At 41.5% G+C, this 19,721-nt stretch overlaps 1 protein-coding gene across 4 annotated transcripts in view; it reads right to left on the reverse strand.

The window, feature by feature from the left end:
* Positions 1-9,133: 9,133 nt before the first annotated feature.
* TBC1D30 (TBC1 domain family member 30) overlaps positions 9,134-19,721 on the reverse strand; it is a 52,176-nt gene continuing 41,588 nt past the window's right edge. For 2 of the 4 annotated variants that reach the window (XM_033058004.1, XM_033058006.2), the window contains 5 exons: positions 15,379-15,491; positions 15,067-15,206; positions 13,224-13,430; positions 12,976-13,032; positions 9,134-11,745 (listed from right to left, as the gene is read on the reverse strand). In XM_033058004.1, coding sequence (XP_032913895.1) covers positions 10,964-11,745; positions 12,976-13,032; positions 13,224-13,430; positions 15,067-15,206; positions 15,379-15,491 — 1,299 coding nt within the window. In that variant the 3' untranslated portion in view covers positions 9,134-10,963. The remainder of the gene's footprint in view (positions 11,746-12,975; positions 13,033-13,223; positions 13,431-15,066; positions 15,207-15,378; positions 15,492-19,721) is intronic. The other 2 variants (XM_033058005.1, XM_033058007.2) reach the window with 1 other exon arrangement.

Raw genomic sequence — 19,721 nt, forward strand, 5'->3', positions numbered from 1 at the left:
GGATGCTCCTTCCCCACAAAACCTCTTGCTTTCCCTGTAGTCCCGTCCAGACTCCTGCAGCCACTGCTGTGCTGTCTAGGGATGGGTCTAAACCACTGCAGGATGTTGTGAGGCTAAAGCCAGGGAGGCAGATTTCCTGTAGTTGAGCCTTAAAACTGTACTCACTCGTGAAAATATACAGAAAATGCAGGGAAATTAGGTGCTTGCCTGCAAGGGCAGCACTGCCAGCCTCAAGAGCAGCTCCCCATTTCCTCCAAAGAAAACAGCAGCAGTGTAGATGGAAGCATCCCACAGACCAACTGATGGAGGTGAAGAGTTGCACAGAAGCAGCAGCTGAGGCTGGAAACTCAGCTGGCTTTAGAGGGACACTATGCCCAGGGAGGATTACTGACATATCTCCACTTCTCTCAATGGGCCCAAGGACCTTGCAAACACTAAGGGAGGATGGAGTCCATGCTTGCTCAGCTGAGACCCCACTTGAAGGCAACTAAGCTCCTAAGCTGACACCCTGCTGCCATCCTGAGCTGCTTTAACTTCAAGCAAGGTCCCATGGTGCAAGCAAACTAAAAATCTGCAGCACAGCAACATTACAAACTATTAAAAGAGCCAAAAAGAGAGCCTGGCAATACCACCCAGACAACAGAGTTATATTACAACACTAATCCTGAGAGCAATAACTGCAGGGTTAGTGCACATGAGGCATTCTCCACCCCATCCCTTCTCTGCATGGGAGTAGTGAGCAAAACATCATGAAAAGTACACTTCATCTGTAACCATCTGCATATGTGAATGGCAGAGCTTGAAAATCATGTGGGCACGTTCTGCCTGACAGAAAAGCAAGCAGGACTTATTCTCTGTTTGGGTAGAGTTCAAAAGCTGGTGAATAATCAAGATGCAACTTATCAATTCTTTTTCCAGTAAGTCAGTCCATTGTGCGAGAAAAGGAGAAGATAAAACAAGAAGTTCTATTTTGTTTTCTACACGTATCTCATGGCTTTTTTCATCATCAAAGAACCTTCATCAAAGCTTTCCATACTGTCCAAGAGAACCTCAGAGTGTAACACCCTCTGAGAGAAAAATAACTGCATTTCACTCACCATCCAAGTCAGTTTTACTGCAGCTAATTCCCAGTGCTTCTGTCTTCTCTGAGCAGAAGTGAGAATAAGCAGACAGTGAGAAATTTTAACCTGCAGATAGTTCTGTAGCACTGTCAGCTGTGTAGTAATTTCCTCATAAGATTTGTATTTTATGGTAGCAATTCCAGCAAGGCCAAAATATAGTCTCAGATACATACTTTAGCTGTTTTCTAAGCAAGGAAACCAGAGCACAGGCCACTGTACCAGCAAGGAAGGGCAGAGAAAAGCCATGCCCACCCCAATCCTCTTCAGGATGGAACATTGCTCTCACTTTCCTTCAAGCTTCTGCTGTTTCTCATTCACCTTTTACTCTGAGAATGATTACCTTGAAGAGGCAAGTCATTTATTTACTGCTGTCAACCTGAATAACAACTACTTCCTCAATTTTGAAAGACAGCAACAATTTTTATGTCAGAATGCTAAGGAATCCCACATTACACCTCCAAAATCACCCAGAATCAAGAAAAGATAAAACAGCTTTGGGAGCACTTCTTTGCTTCTTATGTACAAACCTTCAGCAAAAACGTTCTCAAACCTAAGAGAACTAGAAACAATGTCCTCTTCTGGTTTGGAGTTTGGAATGTCCTCTTCTGGTTTGGGGTGTTTTTGTTGATATAGTCTGATGTTTGGCAGTTAAGGTTCCAAGAAATTTCCACCAACAGAGAAAAACTCCAGTGTTGATATCTGAAGGCCAGGGCTTGTAACACAGAGGAAAGAAAAATAAACAAACCAAACCAAACCAAACAAAAAACCAAAACCCACAACAACAACCAAAGAAAAACCCCACCCTACAAAGTTTCATGAGGAGAAAAGTAGACATGAAGGAAAAAAACCTTGTGGCTGGTTCATAATAGGAGTGTACGTGTCAAAAATGACCTTGTTGATCACCAGATCGACTTAGGTCCTTGCAGTGTCCTGAAACAGAGATAAACCATTCAGTTCTTTTCTCCTGGATGTCTAGAGACACATCACAGGTCTTGTGTAAGAAGAAATAAACGTGAAATTGATAGCTAGATAAGTGAAATATTACATTCATGTCAGGTCCCATTGTGGTTTTTTCTGCCTTTTTAAAAATCAGTTCTAGAAAACGCTTTTGATCTTTTCAGGGATGGAAAAAGGCATGCAGGAAGGGAGACCAGATGAGGCAGGCAGGCAGACATGAGGGAAGGAAAGAGGGAAGGGAGAGAAATTCTTCAGTCTGACACTTTGACAGTGGTGGAAGAACCTGTGCCATGGAGACACTGCAGGAAGGCACAGGCCAAACCCAGAACATTTGTTTATGACATAAGTCCTTTCCTGGAGACCAGCAACAACTTCTGGGACCCATGGTCAGTATCAGCACCAGTGGCACTGCAGGGTACCCTGCTGGCAGATGAACATGGTTAAAACAATCACCTGCCTGCATGAACTGTGCAGCTGCAGCTTCATTACAGTGAGGGGGCTTCCAGCTCACTTTTTCCTGATCCTGAACTCCAGTAAGTACCATCCTTGCATGTAACTGGTATTTTTCATACTTTTTTCATTAATGTAAAGAAACGAGTCTCAGGTTGAGACAATTCCCTGCACAGGGCTCAATCCTCTTTTCACATAATTGCTGTATAATGAAAAATCTAACCACACACAGGTGGTGGGGTCCAGGTCTCCCTCATCCATATGAGAGGTCAGAACTCTAAGACAGAGCTTTTATACACTTGATGATTTGAAACCTTTCCAGTGAATGCACAGACCCATCTACAGCTATTTTTTAAACAACGCTCTTGTCTGCAACTTTAGAAAGGTCAATGCCTTCCTCCCCTTTCACCCTTGTCAAGCCACAGCCCACAGGATTAAACCCATCCATCCTGTGTAGATGGCACAGAGCCACATTCTTGCATCTGGAACTCAACTTTGCATGTGTGGTGTTGCCACCTCAATAGTACATGTCCCCATGTACTCTAAACAGGGTATACTCAACACTAAAGACACTTGTTCATCAGGAGGGGAACCACTGGTAGGAACTGTCTAGGCTCAAGGATTCTGGTCATGGACATCACTGGTTGTACAAGAGAAAAACAAACTCTGAGATAAAAGCAATATCTTTTTCTGAAGTACATCTTGAAACGGAGATTAAAAGCAACTAATTACTGAACTTCTCCTGACGTTGCTGAACTAATCACACTTGTTCTGATCTAGAAATGATCACAGTCTCTTTAGGCACATCCTGATTTAATGCCCCAAATCAGTCTGTTTCTGGCTCTGCCCAGACACCTCAAGATCTGCTCTGTGCTGAATTTTATTATCAAAAGGCACGGAGGAGCTCTAGATGTACCAAACCAATCTCAGAGTTAATCAAAGCCCATTTTCAGCCTCATTGGATTGCTCTGATGTGAATTAGCCAAGGCACGCAGAGGTGACACAAGCAAAGGCAGAATTCTAGGTGCTCTGGCAGTGCTGAAGCCAAACAGAAATTTTACAGAGCACCAAAGGCCACTGTTGCTGCGCAGTAGCTAGGCAAGGGCTGTGTTTCTTTTTAAGCATCTTAATAACATCTTGGTCCTGCTTTAAGAGCCTAAGTCCTTAAATGGATATAGGATGCTTGTTTTTCAAGTGACCTGCATTCAGCTGGTGCTTTTTCCTGGCAGTAAACTGTCTGGTGCACGTTCAGTGCGGCTGTGTCAAGCCTGTGTGCTGCTGCATGTGTCTGGTCACATAAATTTGCAGAGCAAGCTGCTGAAAAATTTAATTGCAAATCTCAGGCTCATCTCACTTTGCTGGGACGCTGACAGTGATTGTGTCTAGATCATGTATGTACCTGAGAAGCCACCATGTAATCACATTGTGCTTTGGGAGGGGTTTTTAAAGGCCAAAATAGACCAACCCCCTGCAATGAGCAGCTTCAAATAGACCTGATTGCTTAGGGCCCTGTCCAGGCTAATCCACTTGGAGTCAGAGCTGATTGCTGATGACTGGCATGTGAACTTCAAATTCCAGTATTTAGCAAAAGCAAACAATTCTTCAAGGCACAAGATCCACATCTGGAGACCTAAAGGTGGTGTTTTTTCAAGGTCTGGAAGTAGAAAACATTCATGGGTTGAGCAGTAAGCTTTCCAGGGCAGGGCAGCAAGCTGGTAAGTATCTGAGAAGAGTTTATTAGGTCAGCTGTATTTTGTTTGGGTTATTTTTTACCAAAGTTTGGCAAAAGGTGGGGATTTTTCTTTCAGCCTTTAGAACAGCTCATTTCCAGTATTTATGATGAAATACCTCAGCTGATTTGTGACTGGCAGGAACTGGCTGTCATTGCTGGTGCACTCATAAAACAAGTTTCAACAAGGCATTCAGTGAATCCAGCAAGCTTCCTTCATCTGCCTGCAACTGGAATTCTGGAATGAGTTTGATGGCTCATTCACCGAAGAGAAAATGTATTATACCTCTGACTCAGAAAGAGCCTTCAGAGCATTTGAGAGCACTATGGGCACTGTTTCCAAAGACACCATCAGGATGTCTCTGTGCTTTGGGATCACTGTGCAAGGTTAGCAAACTTACTAGGAGGAGCTAAATAGAGCAGAGAGGTTGCAATGTGAAATCAAAGGTGAACAGACTGGAAACTGCTTCGCATCTGATCGAAAACGAATAGAAATTGGAAACACCGAGTAAGCTGTGGCTGTATTTCCTTCCGCGGGAATTGCAGCGGTTGTGTTTGCGTGGAGCACCAGCGGCATCTAGTGACCATACCTAGAGGAGCGCCTCGAGTGGATACGAGCTCAGAAAAGCACGGTGCACACTGAGCCAGGGCACACACCACTGACCTGCTGCTGGTGGCGGCTGCAAGCCCGGTCTGACCTCTGGCAGCAGCATGGCATCTCTGTGGCCAGACACTGTAGCGCTTTTACAGAAGATGCCACCGTGTTTTGCCGACCGCAATAGCGAGATCCTCCCCTACTCTGTCCCAGCAGACGGGAGGTTCAGCAGCAATGGGGCACAACTTGCTGGTCACACTGTGGCAGAAGCATCTCTTCAGCGACAAGCACTTTGTGGAACAAACACTTTGCAGTCTGGACGGAAATCAGTGACTCAGCGCTGGCTACTGGGGACAGAGAACGTGTCCAGCAACACCAAGTCACCTGGCCCTCTGCCAAGCAGACAGTAGTCCTTTTGTTCCTTCTGGAGAAAGGCCTCTTCTCCAAGAGCACTGGAGGCCAGACACTGAACAGTATTGTTGCAACTGGGTGAAAAGTTTACTAGTGCAGGGGAAACAGTATAAAAATTATCGTACACAGTAATTTGGAGTTCAAAAGGGCACTATTTATGCCCAGTGTAAGTGACTAGTAGTGTGGGAACAAGCAGAAGACGATCAGGCTTGTACTTTGATGCAGATAGAACAATAGACCTGCATTTATTTAAAAAAAAAAAAAGAAAGTAAAAAAAGAAACCCAGTTTCATTAAGAGATATCATTAGAAGAGTAAGAGAAGCTGCAATCACAAGTCACATTTGAGAAGAAAAATGTAGAATTTTGTAGCTTGTAAGGTTCCACTCAGCTCTCCTCTGCCTGAGCACCTGTGACTGGTTGCTGGTGAGCTGTAAATCTTTGGCCTCTCAAAGTCTTAACATTGGACTCCTGTGCCTATGCTGGGTGGTTGCTAGAGACCTTTCCAACTTTTCCTAGGAATAAAGTTACTTCCTTCTTGCTGGTGGAACACCCTCCTTCCACAACTGTTCTTGTGGTGTGTCTGCACAGACTGGCACCTGCTCTTCACACTGGGTTTGTATCCAGGTCTCGTCTAGAGAAGCCACTGGAGCTGTTAGGAAAGGAAAGCAAGGTGGTGAGGCTGTCATGGACAGTGAGCAGCAGGAACAGAGCAGCACCACTGTTTGTGCCCAAAAGGGGCTGAAAGCTGGCTGGGAACTACAGCCCATGAGTTCTTCATCACTGCACAGGCTGTGTGACGTGCTGCATCTGGGGTCTTCAGCCGTGTCGGACCCTCTGAGGGCCTCTGAGGCTTTCCAGTCCATTCCCACCCTCTGCCCCTTTGGAGATGCCTCCAGCTAAGTCCCTTGTCATCTCCCCTGCAAGGGGAGGCCAGTCAGCCTGGAAGGGAGGAATCACCATAAGGCTGGAAGCTCAAGTGGAGCCCACAGAGGCAATTCAGCACCCAGCAGGAACCACCACGGCAGCTTCTGCTTCAGGCTCACACTTGTGGTGTTTATTATTCTTTTCATTCTTGGCTATGTCTCCATCATTATTATTCTTTTCATGTGAAGGAGGAAATTTTGCTTATGAACATGTGTTTGTGGTCCCTGCTGTGCACACAGCTGCCTAGGTCAGCACACCACTGTGGATGAGCTGACCATCCACCTCACCTCTGTGTGATGTACTCAGCCCAGACAAAATTGGATGACTGCTCCAAGGGAAGGCTGTCTCTGGATGTGCTGTGCTCCTACAGGAGTCAATTCTTGGCTGTTTCCATCCATTGGTTGTCAGAGAAAAGCCACTGGGCTAAGCCAACCAGCATGGTTATTCTTATCTTCCTGAAAACTCTCATCAAACACCCAGACAATGAATACGAGCATGGGTTGGGAGTTCACAAAGGCAAAACACAAGCCAGAGAGGAATGGTTGCAAAACTATTGAGTCCTGAGATGCAGAAAGCACCTGTTTTTCCTGATGCAGTATTCAAAAAATGAGGAAAGGATCAAAAAATTTCCCCATGACACCAACAAATATAAAACATCAGAAAATCAACAAGTGAGACCAAAAAACCATACATATCCATGAGAAAAAATGGCTCACTGAGATGGCTCAGTGTGAAGCAAGCCATGGTGAACCTCATCAGAGGGCTCTCCACTGGCATCTCCCTCCTGTCAGGGCTGGCTCCTGCCAGGGCAGGAGCAACCACTGGGCTACCAAGTGGGTGGACAACACCATGGCAGGACCTTGCTGGCATCAGGCAAGTCCTGACCACATTGAACACAGGAAGGATGGGCAGGAATCAGCACGTCATGGATTTGTTGTTTACAACTGAAAAAAATCTCAAAGCCACATAAAAAGCCACAGAGGCATCAAGGAGGTTGCTTTCCATCAAAAGTTCTTGTACCTTTTGCCTGGATGAGTTGTTTCTCCCCTTCTCCCAAGCTCTCCATCCACATGTATCGCCCTTGGTGCCACTACAACACCTGCCTGCTTGTTTGTGGTAAACCAGTGCGGTTTGATACAGTTTTATCAGAAAAAGACTAGGAATCATTTGTGGCTCTTTTTAAACCTGTGGTGAGCCAGTAAATGCTATGTGCTGCTTGTAGGTCAAAGCACAGCAGAAATGGCATCCTGCAGGCTGGGGAGGCTGGGCCTGAGCATGCTCGGACACTGCAAACCACTGTCATGTCCTAAACTGTGTCAAATATCTTGTATCAGCCCATCAGCCCTGCAAGCCCTGAGGACCCTTCAGTGGGAAAGGGTGTGCAGCAAAGACATGTGCACTTTCCTGGAGTGCTCTGGATTCACCCCTCTGACAAAGAAGCACACCTTCCCAAGGATGCTGTTAATACAGAGGTGTTCAAAGGTGTCCGAGCAGATTCTGGCTGCATGAGAAACCAGCCACCTCACCAGTCCCTGCTGGCTAATGGCACACAGCCTGAGGGCGCTTGTCTGGCATGACTGCCTCTCATATCACTGGCAGGCCTCTACAACAACCCCCTCCCTTGAATGAATCTTTCTCCAATAAAAAGCAAATAAAACATATCCTTGACTAGGATAGAGATGCATCTGGATGAGCTTTCTCTCTCTTCATATTTCAGTGGAGCTGGTGTCAGATGACACTGGCTCCCTGCCATTCAGCCAGATGCTACCAGTGCCCATGGATGGGCACGAGGTAACTCCTTGCAAAGGAGGTCAAGGAGAACTACAGTGCAGTGAAACTACTCACCTTATTTCTGTACAAAAGAATTCACATGGTTTAAAATAGGTGTTGTGAAAGTTTGATACTGATTTTAAGTCTTGAATTTTGAAAACGAGCTTTTACCTGAATTGGAAATACCAGTGAAAAGGGCTGTGTTTTACTTTTGCATGAAATAAAGTTTTATTGTCTTTCCAGTAATGACTTAGCTTGTTTTGAATGGAGGTAGGATTTTTGTGAGATACATAAAATTTAATTTGCACTATAGCTGTGGTTGTGGATTAAATCAACTACTGCGTACAGCAATTCTGAAAAACTTATCTCTACCATCTCCTATTTTTACCCCCAAAGCATAGACAATTTCAGATAATCTCTGAATAGCTGTGAACCTGTTTCCATTTGCAGAACTGTCAACTGTCCACAAAATGGATTCATATGCCTGTCCTTTGAGAGCTTTCATTTGATGATGGTGAAACACATGCTCAGAAGTAAAAGTCAGTATGATCCTATTAAAATCCTTTCTCAAAAAAACCCAAAAAAGGAATTTCCCCAAAAAACAGAAACGTCATTTGGTCACATGGAAAACAAAATGTTTACGGATCAGACTCTCACCTTTGTACTTCCCAGAACCTCAGTGCTGCAATGCCACTCTTCCAAACACAACTTGCTTCATCATTAAACCTCATTTGCTCAAGGGATTCTTTAAGGAAAAATAATGGGAAACTTCTCCAGAGTTACCTGGTTCTCTGGACCTCATACTAATGTTCTGTCTCAGTACAAAGAAATGAAGTTGCTTTTGCTGTATGTTCCAACAGTATTTCAGATAGAGAGTGAATGTCCTTTGAGGTACAGAAATGTACCTTTGGGGTAACTACCATGACATCCTATTTTCTCATCGAGTAGTACTTTAAGAAAATTACCTGCAGCAAGCATCATCAAACAAATTAATGCACTGAGCAGCTACCTCAATCCTAACAGTCCAAGACCTGAGTGCACACTTGTAAAATATTATTCACTCTGAATCATTAGAATGTGTTGTTCTTTTCCCAGACCTATGTCCATGCATAATTTACTGATTTCCCACCGCTTACTTCATAAAATGTTGAAAATTCATGCACATACTTGGACCAATTTTGCAGGTTTCACAGATTGAGAGTCCTTTTATTTGTATGGGTTCAGCATACAGCCGCATGATACACTGAAGCTAAGAAAAACTGGGGATGATGATTCACAGGAAAATTTTTGAGAAGTCCATTTCTTCTAATTCAGTGCAAAAACAATTCACATACAGTCCATAATCAGTGACTACATTCTACATTATTTTAAATTTACTTAGTGCTGTAAGTAATCATTAGTGATAATACTACTATCGCCTGGAAATAAGGCAGGGGCAAGATCTGATCTACATCTGTTTTATAGTGTTCATACTTGTATATTATTTTATATGCATACACTTATATGAAACAACAGCAGAACAAAACTGTTACCACAACAATGAACAGAGTATATTGTACAGCTTATAAGTTATGGCATACAGTAAAACTGATGTCACGTACTATAGGTTATGGAATACATTAATAGACTATATTAATTTGAAAATGTAACAAATAATTTTTAAAGCAAGTAAGATATTACATACAATGGTGTTGATTCATCATTACTGCAGTTTAAAATATTGGCCCTTTCATGCCGCAGGAAACTTGGAATCAAGGTAGTGAATCATAGTCAGTACATAGCATTTGGCAGAGCTGCAACGATTTGAGAGCAACCTGAGTTGTTCTTGGAGTTTGAGTACTTGATTTTGCAATCCTGAAGCTGAATGATCTCTGCTGTTTCTCTGTCTGCCTTTGTTATATATATATAAATTTATAAATACTTGTCTTACAACATTTATCAGCTCTGCTTTTTCATTTAGAAATAAATACTCAGTTTATCACTTTCTTTCACAACAAATATGAACCAAGACATGGAAGCCCAAAGGCACATCCCACTAATATAGTGGCTGATGTGTTGGCTTTTAATGGGAAGTGGCACTCTAAGTATCTAATCATTCTATTTATAGAATTTAAACCCCTAAACTACTTTGGAACATTCATATATTTTACCTACTGCTAAGCTGGCAAATATTATTTAACTACAAGTCTAATCTAGATAATAGCTTTAAATTCATTGAAGCCAAGATGCATCAGAATAATAATCATACAACTACACAAATAGTTGTACCTAATTCCTAATTTTACAGTGCTGCAACTCTCCAGCAGTAAGTAACATAAATGTATGTATGTACACATGTAACAGAGAAGGAGCAAACCTGTGTTGTGGATGGACTTTTATCTGCTTTTCTCATGCTCAATGTTTAGGTTTATATTAAAAATAGTATCAGCAGAGAATTGCTGTGGGAAGAGAAGCACAAAATGCTGCTCAAGAATATCTGAAGCCAGATGTCACAAAGTGATGCTTTTGATTGCTAGGGCTGCTTGTGCTTCTGTTAGTCGTGGCTTGTCCAGCTACTCCCAGAGTATGATGATGAGGTCAGATGGGAAAACTGCTTAACAGTCACAAAAACTGTTACACCTGTCTGCTGCACTGGACAATTTGTCCTTCAAGCTCAGAAAGACAGGAGGCAGCCACGGGGGGCTGAGGGGTTAAAGGCAGCTGGTGATTCAATGTCTGAGTTAGACTTTAAGAAACAGTATGCTTCACATTCCAAATTAATGTTTATTTTACACAGAACCATCAGAATTCACAATAGGGTGCCAGAGTGCATCTTCCCTAATCTATCCCATAACACGGAAGTACAATTTTCAAAGACACATTAATATATCTGGTAACCACTTTTGTCCCTGTTACATAATTGCTAATTAAAATGCTCTGGGACACACATACACATGCACACATTAAAAAAAAAGGCAATATAAATTCTGTAGTTGCTGTCAGAAATAGTAAGTATTGGGTAGCACATCATCGTTTCCTGGTCCCACTGTTGCCACTGGCAGATCTATTGAAACTTTTGCTCATTTGTGGGAAGTGCACAGTTGGTGTTCTTTCAGTGGGGCCGTATAGCCCTAAATTCCTTGCTGTAGCTGACTTTCGAAGAGGCTTGACACTGGGAAAAGGATTGAAGACTTGTTGCTTTGGGTTCCCAGGCTGGGGCGATTTAGCCAGGTTTCCACTGTCTCTGGATGAAGTGGAAGACTCTGATACACGTAGCTGGCTGGGCTGATGGGATGTTGGCTCCACATCAGTTTGGGTATCTGAGGTGAGTTCCAGTGCTTCCAGTTTTAGCTGAACCATGGACACATTTGTACCGCTGTCCGTAGAGTCTGGTTCAGACGTCTGCTGGTCAGCTTTCCGAGTAGTCCTGTCATCCAAACCACCTTCTTCTCTTTCTCCAAAGTCAGAATGTTTGGAAGTCTCCTCCTTTGCACCAGGACTATTTGTTTTACAGCTCTCACTCTGCTCATCTATCAGTCCTATGGTATCCCCATAGCCCAGCTGGCCTTTGGCCCTAGCAATGTTCTTCCGATGAACTCGGATATGAGTGCGCCACGGAGAGTTCAGTTTTGTTTTAAGATCTTCTTGGGGAACAGGAGACATCCTCCCCGTAGCATGGCTTGGGATGTGAATAACAGCATTTTTGAGAGACTTGTTATTCAATTTCATCTTCTTTCCTAAAAGGAGGTGGTTTATCACTGGGGAATGGTTTACCTGAGAAGGGAGGAGGTTGGTGACTGGCCCCTTGTCTGAAAGAAAGCATTTAAAAGAAACACAGTATTGTTAAAGAACAAAAAAAAAAATTAATGTTCTAAGGATCTACCACCAAATTTGATACCTTTCTAGATGTATGGCAGAGGTTTGTAGGGCAGAATGTATTTTAAAAAACCAACCCAAACTTAAAAATCATCACTGAATTTCACTTATGTCTTAGAGTCGAACACAAAGCAGGACCTTCTATACAAGGATTTTCTGCCCTCCCTCACTGCTTTGCATCTATGGATGAGTCCTGAGCCAGGAACCCCATGAAAACAAATAATTTTAAAAAACAGCTTCTTAATTTTTTGAATTGCAATTGAGTCTCCATATGAGGTCAGTCACATAAGCCTCTCCATGAGGCTTGCATGACTGGAAAATGGAAAACTAATTAAAGTACTTAAATGCATAAAACCACATCTTATTAAGCCAGAGGAGTAGGCTCAGAATTAGTGATTAGATCATAGTTTGATTAAGTGACAAACCCAGCTCTGTATCATGATTAATGAGATTAGAAAGATTTGTGTTTGGAAGGTAGCGGTTGGCATCTTTGGAAATCATCATTTTACTGTTCACACTGTTTCTGCTGGCTACAGCCCTTGTTCAAAACAAACACTTCACTAATACTTTTTTTTTAATCCTTCTAAATCAGGTAAATAAAAAAATTGCAGCTCCATGTATTCCAATGCTCCTGCTCCAGGTGTAGAAAATCTAGAAGAGAAACAAAAATTCTCCGCAGTGACCCATTTGCATGGCTCAATGGTGAACTTAAATGACACCTAAGCAGGAAGGAATGAGTGGGGTGGGCTGTGCTCAGCTTGTACACCCTGTAAAACCTTCAGCTGTGTATTTCATGGCAACCCCAGCACAGCTGAGTCTGACAGTTAGGGAGACAGACTCCATAACTTGGGTTGTTAAATAAGGGACTGATGTCCAGCTCAGTCCTCACAACAGTATCATTATGGCTAGGGAAACTGCAGCCACAATGGTATATCTAAGCCAGTTCCTTCAGTTGCATAATTTGCCATGCCCAGATGAATTCAGAGGAGTTTGGATAATACAGACCAGCAGGAATCTACCTGCCACATGACCTGATGCATCCTCATCTCTGCACTCACTTTTTCCAATGCATCAATATGTCAATTCCAAGAATGCCAAACACTACGTTTTTAATCAGAGAGATCAACAGAATGCACCCAGATAGCAAAGCCACTTTTAAATACCATTATTTAGTTGGTCCCTGGGACCTAAGAAAACCCCAGGGTCATCATCTTCAGATCCTGACAAAAGAAGAAAAAATATCACTTTCTTGTTTTCTGTGTCCATGAAGTGGTACCCACTTTACTACTAATATTATATATTCCATCAGTCTTTCTTATTTTGTCTATTTGGTTAAATGTAAAAGAATGCCATTTGCCTGACAAAGTTAGTTTGTAACAAATCAGGAAGTGAAGCATGTTTGATGTGTTACCTGCTCTGATATACACATGGTGAACCTGCTGTTGCTGCTTCTTCTTTATCCTGGAATATTGCTTTTTCAGTGCATTAATATCAGTGGTCATACGTTCCATCATCATGCTGTTAAAAGCAGTGTGATAGTCACTTCTGCAAGAGTCTATTGCTCCTGGACTTAATTCTGCAATGTTACTGGAACCAAGACTTTGCTCTTCATTCTGATCTGTAGAAGAGAATAAAGTAGAGGCGAGGAGTAAACTGGCATACTCAAGAAACGTATCTGTACTTCTGTAGATTATTTCCAAGGGAAGTCTGTGTCTGATTCCTACCCTCTTATTTAACTGTAGTCTTTAATTTAAAATTTATTATAATATGTATATTTAACTAAGCTGTGCTATTTACAATAAGAAGCATTATAAATAGCACTACTGCTTAAGAATAGCAAGAGTTTGATGGGAGGTTAAAGAGTACAAAAGTCAATTAACATGGTAGTGCAGTTATAAGCACAGTTCTTCAAAGATACAAAAAGTACATCAAGCCACCACTGAAGAAATTCAATAATAGATTATTAAAGATACTTGGTTGTTGTGCAGGCCAATGCAAGTTATAAAATACATTACAGTCAAGCAGGCGTGAGACTAAACAACCAATCTAGTGCTTCCAGCAAGAAGCATCAACAGAACACCACAGGGAGAAAGCTGCTAGTAGCAACAAAAGGGACAGGCACAGAGCAGCTGAGGATCAGACAACTTGAGAGTGTCTCTGATCAACAGCTGCAGAACAACAGCAGCACGGCAATTTATTTTCACAGCTGTCTCTGGTGCACCAACCTGGCACTCCAGGGTCAGGGGGGTAATTCTTTTTCAAGGAATGTTTATTTGTCTTTGGCTTAGTTTGCAACAGCATTTTGATGTTCTGACTAAGTGCTAGTTTGAAGCAGCAGGTAGAGTGTCCCTCAGGAAGGGAAAAACAAAACACCAGCAATCGAGAGGAAAATTGCAGGTTACAGGTCTCAGCAAAATCAAGACACAAAAATGATGAAGCGTGAACAGCGACTGTTACATCAGCCCGGGGTTATTTTGAGGGTAGGGCGGTGGTGAATCGGGGATAAATAAAAATGGCCTCTCCCAAGATACTGTGAAATCACTGTTAATCCAGTACCATTTCATAAAGGCTGCTGCAAGTTAACAAATGTTCTTTGCTTTTCTTGTATGGATCAGCATTTTGTACTGCTTATAGAGAATTTGCAGTGGTGTTCATACAATTCTGTCAAGAAATTTTATTTCAGTGCAGAAGGCTTTGAAAAATAGTGACATTTTTTCAGAATACCCTAAACCATACCATTGTTTTAAAAAAATGTGAATATATCCAAAACATACAACAGTCTGAAGGTTTGGCCAAAAGGGCAGTGAAAACCTGCAGAATTCCCTCACTGCTGATAGGTTCCAGTATTAGCCATGCTAATAAACACCAAGATCATTTAATAAAGGTACACCCTTCAGGAAATGCTGACTACCTAACAGCTGTCTCAGAAATATGCATGGATTTAGGGTGGAGTTTTTTTCACATATGCTTATATTTTTTGTGTGTGGGCACCACTATGGGGTTGTTTTGTTAACCATTACTGTAGCCAAATCCTTAACTCACACCATCATTTACTGTACACCCTACAGCCTTCCAACCTGGCTTTGATGACACCTTCATGGAGCACAGAGCAAGTCATTCGGTACCTGCTGTAACCTCTGTGTACATAGAAAACACATCTTCTATTGCAGCTTTCGCAAACAGAGCTGCAGATAACTTCTGCCAAGTCATATAGATTTAACTGTATTTTCCAAAATTTAAAAAGTCCCTTTTACCTTTTATCTGTTTTTGGTATTTTTGGAGCTCTGGTGCCAAAAACCCACTTAATGGTCCAAGACAACCAATCGCATTAGCAATTGAGTCTTCATCATCTAAGTCGTTCTCTTCATCACTGTCTCTAGTTCTGCCTAACCTTCTGTCAAAAGAGAACATAAGAGAAGTAAGGAAGATACATCCTTAAATGTGAACATTACCAAGCATTTTTATCTTTTTTAGAAGTATACAAGGGAGGATCCACCAGCCTTTTCACCATCTGCAGAGGGTAAACAATAACTCTATACACCATAGGCAGTGCATTTCCAACTTACCCTGAAAATGAAGTTGATTTTACTGCTGCAGGGAAAGGAGTAATATTGTATGTGTATTTCTCCCTTAATTCTGCCAGTTGTGGGAAAGGAAACTGAGCCATGGTGTAAACAGTCTAGGGGGGAAAAAAAAGGCAGCTTTAAAAACTTTTGCTTTAATTAACAGTCTCACAAAAGATTTTTTCCATTAACACACTTTCACAGTCTTGCAGGATAAAAGGCTGCACATTCTTCCACATTCACATGCTATAAGAAAATGGTCTAGTTTTATGAATCAGACAGTATTTCCTGTAAGAAAAATAAAGACTGTCTCACTAGAAAACAACATAGCTCAGCGAAAAAAAAAAAACAAAAAAGGAACTGATAAACGTGAGCTGTAGGATCCTTTACAACTCCTATACTCATTTAATAATTATTGTCAATCCCTTCTTGCCAGCACACCGGAAATCCTCCTCCAATTATGATTTCATTTACATGAATGCATCCTTTAGGATTTGGGGATCTTTCCTGAAGACCTAAAGTTTTGCTCAAGTATTCAGCAAAGTATTAGCACTAGCATAGATAGGAAGGAACTAGATAGCACTAGATAGATCATAATTGATGTGGACTGTTCGCTGATTCATTATTTTACCTGAGAAGCTCAAGAGCTTGTGTGAAATAAATCATGCCAGTACAAAAATCATAGCTAAAGAGGAAGGATCCAACATTATCCAAGTTTTCTTCCCTCAGTTTCAAACAACTCAGGCTGGTTTTGAGGCTAAAGGTGGGGTTTGGTGGGGTAAAGGTAGTTGTTTTTCTAAAACAAGGTCATCAAAACGCTAATAGATTTTCTTTATGTCAATATTCAAAGTTTAAAAAATACATAATTGGAAACACATTTCCTTTCAGCATTATTTTTGCTGTAAGTCACCAGCCGACCTGGCGTAAAGATACATCACATTCATTGCAATATCATTGCTGATTTGTTCCTACATACTCTAATTCCCTTTTTTGTGTGCTTTTGTTCACTATTCAGAACTTCCAAATAACTGTCAAATAATTCATTTGGAGTCTCGATACCAGAAGAAAAAAACAAAACCAAAAATATAATTTCCCACAGTTTCTCTGAAATATTAAAGCTTTTCCACATCCTGAAAATTAAATATCTTTTGAAAGACAGCAGCATAAAATTTTCTCATTAGCTATGACAGTAAATCTTCACTTAAATATTTTTTCCTGTGCTATTAAGTCAGTGGCATTTTCATCTGAAGGCAAATGACCTCAATTAAGATTAAAGGAAATTCTGAACAGTTTCGACATAATCCATTCTTGAACCATGCCTTTTCTAGGCTAAATACACAGAGGATAATTGCAAACATGAATTCAGTACTAGATATTTCCTGACATAAGGAAGCATAAAAGTTTTGTTAATGGCAATGATGTAAGCACTGAGGAGCAGGAAGGACACCCCTGTCTGAATCAGAGACGGGCAATAGTGCACCTCAACAGGTTTCTGTGTGAGAATGCTTTTACTGTTTGAGTCACGCACAGACTCTAAGGAAAGGAAGATGCCTTCAAAAACCCAGAGTATGAACTGAAGTTTTGCTACTCCATTTAACTACAATGCTACTGTGCAAGAAAAATATTCTCTAGGGCCCGAACAGTGATTTCCCATCAGTGTACCAGACAAAGGAATTTTATGATCTGGACAAAGACCTACCTCCAGCCCAACACGTCTGCCTGCTTGTTTGATCTCCACCACACTTTCCTGTTAGGGTTGGCTTTTTTTCCCATATGTTTCAACTTTCTCCAGAGTTTTGTCTGGAATTTATTTCTACTCTTTATGTCAATGTCCTTCTCAGGTAACTTGTTCCATATGCTAGTTACTCTTTAAGTGAAACAGTTGACTCCAATTCCTCCATTTACTCTTTGCACCTACTATTTCAGATGCTTCTAGCTTTTGCCTGTCTCCAATCTGTGTCTCTTCCACATCTTCTACAATTCCTTTCATTCAGCATACACATTTTTATCTCAACTATTGTTATCAGATTACAATTGCAGGCCTTGCTTGCCACCTGGCTAAGGGATCCACAAAACAAATTTTATGCCAGTGCAACTTCCACTGGAAATTAAAAAAAATATTGTCAACCAATACCTCTGATATCCTCCCAGAGACACTTCAGTCAAAGCATTCTTCTAGTATTTATACAGCCTTGGATGCCATTTGGTTAATTCTAGGGAACTGTCCTGGGGGAAACAGCCTACACACAAAAGCATGATGCAGCTAAACTTAGTATCTTATTTACGTAAGGGACAGATCCTGGGAACAAGAAAAGAGACAAGGACAAAATCCCTCTCTTCTCACCTTAAATAATTTGACAATCTTTTGCCTTACTCTAAAAATGCAAAGCTGTCTACACCCTCAGCAGAGCACCATATGGGAGGTGATGTGCTGTGGTTTCCAAACAGGGTAAGCCATTTTGCAGGCAACTTATCAAACACACTTATCCCCATAGCTGCCCCTCACTGTCTCTTCTTTCTTTTTACTTTGACTAAGAAAACAAAACAAAAATAAAAAACAAACCCAAAAGAACACAGACGAAGAGCTACTCAAGTAGAAAGTTAACAGTGAATACCATCAAATCAGGGTCACTGCCTAGGGAGTTAGATAGTCCAAACTGCTAGAGTACCACAGAAGGTACTGTTCCCTGTTCCCCTCTGTTCCAGTAAATACAAAGGGATGCCTCTCCTCCAGCTGGCTTCTCATCTCCTCTGTGCTGCAATGTTTCTGGGTGTCCAAACTGAATTAGTTTAGCTGCTTATAAAAATGCTCACTTTCTGACAAGGCATGAAAGCACAGACTCAGTTTAGCACACTCTTTTTAGAATATCTGCAGACACCTGATGTACAACCTTCTGTCTCCATACTGGAACCAATACATACCCGGTCTAGAATCTGATGCGTACAGCACTTACCCTTTACTTACCCACCTTTTTCAATCTGAAAAAGGAAGAAGTTGTAGCTGGCTTGCTCTTCTCAGTAAAATGTTAAGAACTTTTGTCACGCAAGGGCCAAATCTGCAAAAGCTTTAAGGTCCTCATCCTAACTATAGGTACTGTCTGCCTATATGGGAGGGATAAAACTGCAGCAACTATACATGCTGGTGGACAGAATGAGGACATGAGTCCCCTGTTCTACTTTAGACATCTGCTCTGTCAACACTTCCCTTGAAGGATGACTTGTACCTCCGTCCTCTAACTCCCAAAAGAAACAAGGCTCTTAGAGCACAATTTGTTTACAGAGGTTGAGAAGTGCCTGTTACTCTGGCTTAAGTGAGCCTGGACAAGTAGTTTAGATGCAAATGTAAGTGTTACACAAGTCTAAAGAGAAGTGAGATGATTGCCACCAGTGAGCTCTACTGAAATGAGTAGGGAAGGCAGAGTGGGATATTAATCCTTTCCCCACAGTAGGATACTAATCCTTGAGCCATCTTGTAAAAAGTATTAGATGTAAATTCATCATTCTGATTTCTATTAGAGGAAATTTTTTTTAAAAATGAAAATAAAGCATCTCTGGATGATTCCTCTGAAAAAGCTTAAAGCAATTTGAAAAGCAGCATGTCCAAGCAGTCTGCATCCTTTCATTAATGCAATGGTTCATATTTCTTAATTTTTTTTTCTCCAGCCAAACTCAGGTAGCACTTACATGCCCTGATGGTAAACTCTTGCAGTTCCTTATTCTTTCCACTTAGGGTACAGAGTGAAGACCTCAGAGATGGTTACACTGTCAGTGTCTGCCTTTGACTTCAAGAAAGCTATGCAAACTGTATTGTGGTTTCTTCAACCGAGAGGACACACATAAACCAGATACACTGCTTCTCCATACAAAGAACTTAATCCTGCCACATTCTCCATATCAGTGGCAATGTCATCATACCTTAACACTGTAGTCAGTGCCACAAAATACACACACACACTATGAACATTATGTATTGTGCCAAGTACTCTTTTTTTGCTGAAGCACAAAAAGATTGCTATTTGCTAGTATTTGTAATTGCAAGAGTTAATAAAAAGTCCTTCCATCCCTCCAACCAGTAAGTTACCCATGTCATATCTTCTGTTACACACAGCAGCAAAGAAAGAATCCACAGAGTCAGAAAAGACGACCCCAGCTTTCCCAAAATTACTCTTATTCACAAACACCACATCTTGATTTTGTACCATACTGGAGACCAGGAACTGAAACACAATGAGAAGATGTCAGCTTGTGCTGCCCTCCTTACACATCCTCACTATCTGAACTGTCTTGTGAGGAACCTTAACACATTTTTAAAAAGGATGTGAGTACCTCTGACCAGCTGCTTTTCC

Source organism: Catharus ustulatus, chromosome 4 (genome assembly GCF_009819885.2).
Source record: "Catharus ustulatus isolate bCatUst1 chromosome 4, bCatUst1.pri.v2, whole genome shotgun sequence".
Taxonomy (NCBI): Eukaryota; Metazoa; Chordata; class Aves; order Passeriformes; family Turdidae; genus Catharus; species Catharus ustulatus.